This window comes from Salmo trutta, unplaced genomic scaffold, assembly GCF_901001165.1.
Source record: "Salmo trutta unplaced genomic scaffold, fSalTru1.1, whole genome shotgun sequence".
NCBI classification, from domain to species: Eukaryota; Metazoa; Chordata; class Actinopteri; order Salmoniformes; family Salmonidae; genus Salmo; species Salmo trutta.
In genome coordinates, this window is record NW_021822731.1 from 114,160 (window position 1) to 124,790 (window position 10,631).

The 10,631-nt window shown below is 42.6% G+C and overlaps 1 protein-coding gene across 1 annotated transcript in view; it reads right to left on the minus strand.

The window, feature by feature from the left end:
- LOC115184058 (FH1/FH2 domain-containing protein 3-like) overlaps nt 1–3,082 on the minus strand; it is a 20,842-nt gene extending 17,760 nt beyond the window's left edge. Inside the window, exon 1 of the mRNA XM_029745058.1 lies at nt 2,908–3,082. Coding sequence (XP_029600918.1) covers nt 2,908–3,072 — 165 coding nt within the window. The 5' untranslated portion in view covers nt 3,073–3,082. The remainder of the gene's footprint in view (nt 1–2,907) is intronic.
- Nucleotides 3,083–10,631: the final 7,549 nt, after the last annotated feature.

Here is a 10,631-nt window from a genome sequence, read left to right on the forward strand (position 1 = left end):
GGTCCCTAACCAGACAGTTTATAACCTGATGTGATGGTCCCTAACCAGACAGTTTATAACCTGATGTGATAGTCCCTACCACAGTTTATAACCTGATGTGATGGTCCCTAACCAGACAGTTTATAACCTGATGTGATGGTCCCTAACCAGACAGTTTATAACCTGGTGTGATGGTCCCTAACCAGACTGACTATATTATTATAATCACATTGTGATGTATCATTTAGCCTACTATGTCTTCATCCTAAATGGCACCCTATTCCATAGTGCACTACTTTAGGCCAGGGTCTATAGGGTAGTAGTGCACTACTTTAGACCAGGGCCTATAGGGTAGTAGTGCACTACTTTAAACCAGGGTCTATAGGGTAGTAGGGCACTACTTTAGACCAGGGTCTATAGGGTAGTAGTGCACTACTTTAGACCAGGGCCTATAGGGTAGTAGTGCACTACTTTAGACCAGAGCCCTATGGAACTCTACACTCTCAGAAAAAAGGGTTCCAAAAAGGGTTCTTCAGCTGTCCCCTGGGAGAACCTTTTTGGTTCCGGGTAGACCCTCTGTGGATAAGGGTTCTACATGGAACTGAAAAGGATTCTACATGGAACTGAAAAGGGTTCTACCTGGAACTGAAAAGGGTTCTACATGGAACTGAAAAGGATTCTACATGGAACTGAAAAGGGTTCTACCTGGAACTGAAAAGGGTTCTACCTGGAACTGAAAAGGGTTCTACATGGAACTGAAAAGGGTTCTACCTGGAACTGAAAAGGGTTCTACCTGGAACTGAAAAGGGTTCTACCTGGAACTGAAAAGGGTTCTACATGGAACTGAAAAGGGTTCTACATGGAACTGAAAAGGGTTCTACATGGAACTCAAAATGGTTCTACATGGAACTGAAAAGGATTCTACATGGAACTGAAAAGGGTTCTACCTGGAACTGAAAAGGGTTCTACATGGAACTGAAAAGGGTTCTACATGGAACTGAAAAGGGTTCTACATGGAACTCAAAATGGTTCTACATGGAACTGAAAAGGATTCTACATGGAACTGAAAAGGGTTCTACCTGGAACTCAAAATAGTTATTCAGAAAGGGGTTCTCCTATGCAAACAGCTGAATGTAACCGATGTGAAATGGCTAGTTAGTTCGCGGTGGTGTAACCGATGTGAAATGGCTAGTTAGTTCGCGGTGGTGTAACCGATGTGAAATGGCTAGTTGGTTAGCGGTGGCGCGCGCTAATAGCATTTCAATCAGTGACGTCACTTGCTCTGAGACCTTGAAGTAGTTGTTCCCCTTGCGTTGCAAGGGCCGCGGCTTTTGTGGCGCGATGGGTAACGATGCTTCGTGTGGTGTCAGTTGTTGATGTGTGCAGAGGGTCCCTGGTTCGAGCCCGGGTTGGGGCGAAGAGAGGGAAGGAAGCTAGACTGTTACATGAGGAACACCTTTAGGTTCTAGACAGCACTTCTAAGAGCGTATGACTTTACTATTCAAAATGGATTCCCACGACTGGAAGCCTGATTTCTTAATAACTCAATCAAAAAAAACGCTACAAATACAAACAACAAGTCAATGCATACTCCATGTGTCCATGTGCAGGCTACTGTAGGTAATCAACAACAAGTCAATGCATACTCCATGTGTCCCATGTGCAGGCTACTGTAGGTAATCAACAACAAGTCAATGCATACTCCATGTGTCCATGTGCAGCTACTGTAGGTAATCAACAACAAGTCAATGCATACTCCATGTGTCCATGTGCAGGCTACTGTAGGTAATCAACAACAAGTCAATGCATACTCCATGTGTTCCATGTGCAGGCTACTGTAGGTAATCAACAACAAGTCAATGCATACTCCATGTGTCCATGTGCAGGCTACTGTAGGTAATCAACAACAAGTCAATGCATACTCCATGTGTCCATGTGCAGGCTACTGTAGGTAATCAACAACAAGTCAATGCATACTCCATGTGTCCATGTGCAGGCTACTGTAGGTAATCAACAACAAGTCAATGCATACTCCATGTGTCCATGTGCAGGCTACTGTAGGTAATCAACAACAAGTCAATGCATACTCCATGTGTCCATGTGCAGGCTACTGTAGGTAATCAGGATGTCTGTGTGACATTTGTTTTGTGGCTTTTAAAGATGGCCTCACTGTGGAACTACTTCTGGTCTGGAAAACCACTCTGATGTATTGGACATGTGTGGTGTGACATGTCCCTCTCTCTCCCTGTGTGTGTGTGTGTGTGTGTGTGTGTGTGTGTGTGTGTGTGTGTGTGTGTGTGTGTGTGTGTGTGTGTGTGTGTGTGTCACATGCACTGAGACACAAACACACACACACACACAACATTCTAGCAAGGGCTTGCATAAACTCAAACACCTATATGAGTGTTTTAGACACCGACTCCACACCAGTGACCGTCAAACGTTATTTTGTCATTTTTAATGAATGGGTCTGAGCGCGCGTTCATCCGGATATATCGGGCTGGCTGAACGAAACTAAAGCCTCGCGCCCACCTGTCGCTGAACACACGAATAGAAAACCCACCCGGCGACTAGTCATGCAGGAATACGATAAACCACTGTCTGCAGCTAAATATGCTGCAGTGGTGAGATACGTGGAGAGAACTAAACCGAGAGAGAGAGAGAGAGAGAGACAAATAAAGACAAACAAATACTGTTGAGTGTCTTTGACATCGGTGTTTAAATGTGTTGTAGTCTACCAAATATACTCGCCTGTCTGCAAAATCAAACTGCGTTCGCGGTTGATCTTTAAAAAAAAATAGCCCAGCAGATAAAGTTTGTGACTGACTACGACATTGCCAAGTTTATATATATGAATAAACAAAAAACAACATTGAAATGCATTAATCCAGAATAAAATAGGTGTGGCAAAATGAAAAGATGACAAACCTTATGCGGGGCTCTAAGTAGCCGGTGGACTCCTGCTATCTGATTGATAAGCGGGATATCCTCTCGGAACGTGTAGTGCGGCGGTCTGGTCGGCTCCGGGAAATTGGTGCTGTTGAATGGATCGGTATCGTCTAAGAACTGGACCCTGCAGACAAACGTAGCCATGATGTATCCAAGAGGCGCCTAAGATTTGGATCGGTATAAAACGTGTGTAACGGTCTCGGGCCCTTTGGTTTGGTTGTGCGCCTATAGGGAGAACCGATTTGTCCTGTTACTCTGCTCTGGTACCGTGTCACTGCCGAGTCGCTGCTGGCTCACAGCAGGTGGCCAATACACAGAGGCGGCACTGCTGCTAGGATAGAGAGCTGGGGGTGGGGTGGAAAGGTGGGGGGAGGGGGGGTGAGGGGGAGGGGGGACTAGGTGAGGGGGAGGGGGTAGAGGGGGGGGGAGAGAGAGAAGAGAGAGAGAGAGAGAGAGAGGAGGGGGGAGGGGAGAGGAGGAGAGAGAGAGAGAGAGAGGGGGGGAGAGAGAGAGAGACAGAAGAGAGAGAGAGAGAGAGGAGATTGGGATGGGGGGAGAGAGAGAGAGCGAGAGAGAGGGGGGGGGGGGACAGAGAGAAAAAGAGAGAGAGAAGAGAAGAGAGAGAGAGAGAGGAGAAGAGAGAGAGAGAGAGAGAGAGAGAGAGAGAGAGGAGAGAGAGAGAGAGAGAGAGGAAGAGAGAGAGAGAGAGAGAGAGAAAAGGTCAACCAGTGAAGAACAAACACCATTGTAAATTCAACCCATATGTTTGTTTATTTATTTTCTATTTTGCACTATTTGCACATCATTACAACACTGTACACATAATATGACGTTTGAAATGTGTAATGTTTACTGTTAATTTTGTATTGTTTATTTCACTTTTGTTGTTTATTATCTATTTCACTTGCTTTAGCAATGAAAACATATTTAAAGCCCCTTATATTGTAATTGAGTTGAGAGCGAAGGATAGTGGATTGAATTGAGAGAGAGAGAGCTCAGTCTGTATGGGACAGCCGGTGTGTCGTCTAGAGGGAGGGCAAATCCATCCCCCTGCGACCCCCCCCTCCCCTCCCCCCCCCCCCCCCCCCCCTCCTCTCCTCTGCTCCCATTGGCATCAAACGTAACAGTGACGTAACTACGTAACTACGTCTGATTTCAAAGCAAATTGCGACCTCTTCTGGTATACTGTTAATCATGCACCAGAACCGAAGAAGTGCACTGCTCTAATCCAATCTAACCGACAATGAGGTAGTCTATTTACGTTGAAGCTAAGGCCCTTTAATAGGAAGATGCTTACAGCTTTCAAGAAGCGTGAGAAGGTATGTTAACTAAGTACTGCAAATATATTAAACCTGGGCTATCCAGGATGGCGCTGCGGAGATGGATAGCTGCCATCTTACGGGTTCCTGACCAATTCTGCTATTTTGTGTGTGTGTGTTGTTTAAAAAAAACTAATCTCAACTTCTGTTGTACATAATATTGCCGCCATCATTTCTTATGACCGAAAACGGCTTCTGGACATCAGAACAACGATCACTAACCTCGAATTGGATGAAGATTTCTACTTCAAGGAGTCGGCAGCTGTGCTGCTCATACAAGGCCCGGTTACATAAAACATCTTAATTTAAAGTTTCCTTAACTTTAAGTTAGTTGCACAAAAACCATTTAAGGCAAATTTCCCCCTTAAATTAAATGAAATATGTTCGTCCCTTAACTGCTTCATTCAGTATGGATATGAATGTAAACAGCATTCAGTATGGATATGAATGTAAACAGCATTCAGTATGGATATGAATGTAAACAGCATTCAGTATGGATATGAATGTAAACAGCATTCAGTATGGATATGAATGTAAACAGCATTCAGTATGGATATGAATGTAAACAGCATTCAGTATGGATATCAATGTAAACAGCATTCAGTATGGATATGAATGTAAACAGCATTCAGTATGGATATCAATGTTAACAGAATTCAGTATGGATGTCAATGTAAACAGCACTCAGCATGGATGTCAATGTAAACAGCATTTAGTATGGATATCAATGTAAACAGCATTCAGTATGGATATCAATGTAAACAGCATTTGTGGAGGTGAATGTTGCTTTCTTCTGCCCTGGTTTCAAAGGGAAAAAATCAGCTAGCTATGTAGCTAAACAATACAAGGTGCACAATCCATAGCTAAAATGCTAGCTGTCTAGCTAGCTAGCTACTCTTGTCAGTTAGCTTGACATGCTAGAAAGTAATAGAAACAAGGTGAGAAAAAAACAACTAAAATAACATGTTTTATTATCTTCTGAATCAATTTGTTTCTCCTGTCTTGATTGTAGATGTTCTATTTTGTGACTTTCCAAAATAAATATGATCTCTTTATTGTTCAAAATCTTTTCATGTTCAAAACTATGCACTCTCCTCAAACAATAGTTTAACAACCCTGGGTTTATAAGCGTGGATATCGACTCTGCCGCTCGAGCATGCTTTTGCGGCACAGTCGATAGCGCGCTGGACTTCGGGCTAGAATGTCGAGGGTTCGAGACCTGCTCCCTGCCGTTTCATTACAATAGCATGGTATTCTTTCACTGTAATAGCTACTGTAAATTGGACAGGGCAGCTCAATTAACAAGAATTTAAGCTTTCTGCCAATATCAGATATGTCTATGTCATGGGGAAATTTTCTTGTTACTTACAACCTCATGCTAATCGCATTAGCCTACGTTAGCTCAACCGTTCCGTGGACGGGACACCGATCCCAAATACGTTTTTGAAAGGAAATACTTAAGATATTTTATATGCATCAAATTCCAGGGCCTAATCCCTGACGGTGCAAGAGAGGCAAAAGAGCACAATCCCTGACGAGACTACATCGATGAGTAAATAAATCGCCTCTACCCTCCTATTGGCAAACATACAATCACTGGAGAATAAACTGGATGAGCTCTGTTCAAGATTATCCTATCAACTGGACCTGAAGAACTGTAATATTCTATGTTTCTCTGAGTCGTGGATGAACAACGACATGAATAATACACATCTAGCTGGTTTTGCCATGCATCGTCAAGACCTTCAGGTTAAGGTTAATAAGGAAGGAGGTTTGTGTCTATTTGTTTAACAACAGCTGGTGTGAGATCTCTGATGTTAAGGAAGTCTCGAGGTTTTGCTCGCCTGAGTTATAATACCTCATGATAAACTGCAGACCATACTATTTGCCAAGAGAGTTTTTATCTATATTTTTTCATAGCAGTCTAATTATCACCACAAAAGGATGCTGGCACTAAGCCTGCCCTAAACGAGCTGTATAGAGCGATAAGTAAACAAGAAAATGCACATCGAGTCGCCGGTGATTTTAATGTAGGGAAACTAAAATGTGTCTTACCTCATTTTTTCTCTTCATATGACAAGGATTGAAAAGGATTTGCCAGTAGATTGTCGATTTGATTCATGATGATGACTGCTAGCTAAGATTTTGACATGATCAGTCCAATCAAAGCTACTGTAGATATAACGTGATTTGACGTCATTTTATCTGTGGCCAATAACCTTGAGCCTTCTTGGATGGGCACTTCTAATATAACTCCTTGGCAGCACCCAAGGAGCTGCCCTGAATGACGGGTGGCTAACGCTAACGTTAGCTTGGTGGCTAATGCTAATGTTAGCTAGGTGGCTAACATTAGCAATGCTAGGTGTTAAGGTTAGGGTTTGGAGTTAGGTTAAAGAGTTAACGTTAGGGTTAGGGGAAAGGTTAGCTAACATGCCAAGAAGTTGCAAAGTAGCTAAAAAGTAGTAAATGGTTGGAAAGTTGTTAATTAGCTAAAATGCTGAACTTGTACCGGATTTGCATTTACTATGTTACGTGTAGTCTATGAGACCAGGCTGAAACATTGGAGTGGTCGGTTTGATTGAATTCCAGTGTCTAAGTACAGTATTTCTGCATAGAGCATAGGCCTACTACGTTGAAAACAACCATTATCACACTGTAATGTGTTCTCACTGGGTGAAAACAACCATTATCACACTGTAATGTGTTCTCACTGGGTGAAAACAACCATTATCACACTGTAATGTGTTCTCACTGGGTGAAAACAACCATTATCACACTGTAATGTGTTCTCACTGGGTGAAAACAACCATTATCACACTGTAATGTGGTCTAACTGAGTGAAAACAACCATTATCACACTGTAATGTGGTCTAACTGAGTGAAAACAACCATTATCACACTGTAATGTGGTCTAACTGAGTGAAAACAACCATTATCACACTACTTTTGAATAGGGCCCATATTTTTTATGTAACCTTTATTTAGCTTGGCAAGTCAGTTAAGAACAAATTCCTATTCACAATGACGACCTACCCCGACTGAACCCTAACCCGAACGACGCTGGGCCAATTGTGCACCGCCCTATGGGACTCCCAGTCACGGCCTGGTTGTGATACAGCCTGGAATCGAACCAGGGTCTGTAGTGACGTCTCTAGCACTGAGATGAAGACCGCTGCGCCACTCGGGAGCCATAGAGCCACCGGTAGTGCTTCTATATAGGGAATATGGTGCCCATTTGGAACGCAGCCACTGTCGCTGTCCTCAATGGTCTGACTGGAAGTAAACACTTTCAAATATTTACCACCGGAACATCTCAACCAGACCGACACTTTGAAACAGATTATTTAGCTACATTAGCTTTCATCCCAGTGTCCCTCTAACATACTCCTCTAGCTACAGCATGGCATGTCCTCCAATAAAGACACAATCATTCATTGTTTTACAATGCCTTTGTTCCCGGGAAAACCCTAAAAACAGAAAAGTGGAGGCAGGTTCATTAAGAGAGAGAATGAGAGAGAGCGGACGACTTGTTTTAACATCAGACATCTCTATCAAACCAACATAACCCCTTCCCCTCAGCGTCCGACAGCTCTTTCAGCCGGACAAATAACAGGTCAAATAAATAAAATGAATTCAGAAATAGATCAAAAGCCTCCTGATAAATGTTGCGAAATCATTCCAGATCTGAAACACAGAGGAGACACAGAGAAATGGATCTCAAGGAATTTGGATTGGTGAACTCCAGTGTACTTCAACGGAATACGTATGGATAAAGATGTATACTAATAGTGAGTTGACGGCACGTGGAAGAGAGATGGAATAACGTAAGGTAAGGTTTGTGAAGAATGTGGGAGGAGGACATAGAGATAAGTTAAGTGATAAAACATGATAACAACAGATTCGCTAACTTAAGCTTGGAATAGTCAATGTCCACAAATATAAAAGGAATGACAATTTGTATAATAACGATCTCACAAGTTTTTTTTCTTCAATTTCCTGCCTAAAAGGACATACCCAAATCTAACTTCCTGTAGCTCAGGCCCTGAAGCAAGGATATGCATATTCTTGATACCATTTGAAAGGAAAGACAAATGAAATGTGAAATGAATGTAGGAGAATATAACACATTTGATCTGGTAAAAGATAATACAAAGGAAAAAATGTTTTGTTTGTACCATCATCTTTGAAATGCAAGAGAAAGGCCATAATGTATTATTCCAGCCCAAGCACAATTCAAATGTTGGTTACTAGATGGCAGCAGTGTATGTGCAAAGGTTCAGACTGATCCAATGAACCATTGCATATCTGTTCAAAATGTTGTATCAAGACTGCCCAAATGTGCCTAATTTGTTTATTAATAACTTTTCATGTTCAAAATTGTGCACTCTCCTCAAACAATAACACATGCACACACACACACACACACACACACACACACACACACACACACACACACACACACACACACACACACACACACACACACACACACACACACGCTACAGACACACATCACAACTGTTGCTACCAGACTCCAATTATACTGCTCCGTTATACACTTGCTCCCATCCTCCCATCCTCCCCTTCCCCAATACACATGTAAATATTGGACTATAAATTGTGACTTCCTGTATTATACTGATGCTAAAATGTTTATTCTATTCTACTGAGCCATTTACTTTATATTCCTATTCTTCTCTTTCATCATTTCTTATTGTTGAGAAGGAACCCGCAGCTAAGCATTTAGTTGGACGATGTAGCCTAGTGGTCAGAGCGTTGGGCCAGTAACCAAAAAGTTGATGGATCGAATCCTCCGAGCTGACAAGGTAAAAATCTGTCGTTCTGCCCCCTGAACAAGGCAGTTAACCCACTGTTCCCTGGTAGGCTGTCATTGTAAATAAGAATTTGTTCTTAACTGACTTGCCTAGTTAAATAAAGGTTACATTTAAAAGCATTTTAGGCCAGGACTAGGTTTTCTGTGTCCGGGAAACCGGCACTGAATGGATGGACAGAACTGTCTCAAAACAACGATCATATCGTTATTCTGTTTTGCTTGTCTTGATATTCCACACTGTACACTGCTACCAAATCCTAGCACGTAGTGGCCTTGGGGTTTATGGGTATCATTGTGGTTATGGGTACTGTTGTTTTGTATTTTCAAGATTCTTGGGTAAATAGTTAAACATGAAAACCGTTCGTACTCGACCTACCACCATCTCAACCTTACAGGCTCTGTGTGTTGTCCCATACAGAAACATCTTGGCCTTGCTGAATCCTTTCAGCCTTCCCGAGGGCAACATCACAGAAGGCAATTATGAAGAATCCCTACAGAATCTAAAATGGCACCTTCCCATAGATCATCCAGAGTCTGAACTTCAAGACCTGCGACTTGCAAACTTTCCTCTGTCAAGTTATTGAAATGGCAAACTTTCCTCAGTGATGTACGGTCACAAGGCATCAAAAGTCTTTTGCCCATTTCAATTGGCGCCATGTTGGTCATGGAACATTTGGTGCCAACGTGGAGAATAGTTTCCCAAACTCTTTACTGATGAATCTGGTTTTAGTTATGTTTCCCCTGATGGTGAGTCATTGTCTTAAATAAAGGGTGTTGAGGGAGCTGGTCTGGCCTTCATCGTGTTCACAGAAGCCATCACCAAGATGCCTGTCTCTCCTCTCTGGTCCATCCTGTTCTTCATCATGCTCTTCTGTCTGGGACTGTCCACCATGTTTGGGAACATAGAGGGGGTCGTGGTGCCCCTTCAGGATCTCAACATCTTCCCTAAAAGGTGGCCTAAGGAGGCGATCACTGGTAAATACCTTGACTTGAATCATTTGAGACCTGTATCATAGGACGCATGGTGCAATATACATTTCCAATGCAGGGATCTCCAACTCCTGTCCCGGAGAGCTTAGTGCTGGGCTGGAACAAATGCCTGCCCTTCCTGTAGCTCTTCAGGATTAAAGATGAAGACCATTGGTCAAATGTTCCTTGAAGAAATAAATTGTTTGTGTCTTCTGTTTCAGGTATTGTCTGTTTGGCGTCATTCATCGTTGCCCTGATATTCGCTCAGTGTAACGATGGTCGTCTAAAGGGGACCAAGGCGCAGCGTGGGAAGGGCTCATATTTCCTTTAATGATGAAACACTTAAAACAGAAAACAACAAAACGACCAAACAGTTCCGTCAGTTACTACAGACAAAACGGAAAACAACTACCCACAAAAACCCAGGAAGAAAAAACCCATACTTAAATATGATCTCCAATCAGAGGCAACGAGGACCAGCTGCCTCCAATTGGAGATCAACCCCAAAAACAACAACATAGAAATAGAAAACTTAGAACATAAACATAGAAATAGAAAACATAGAAAAACACAAAACACCC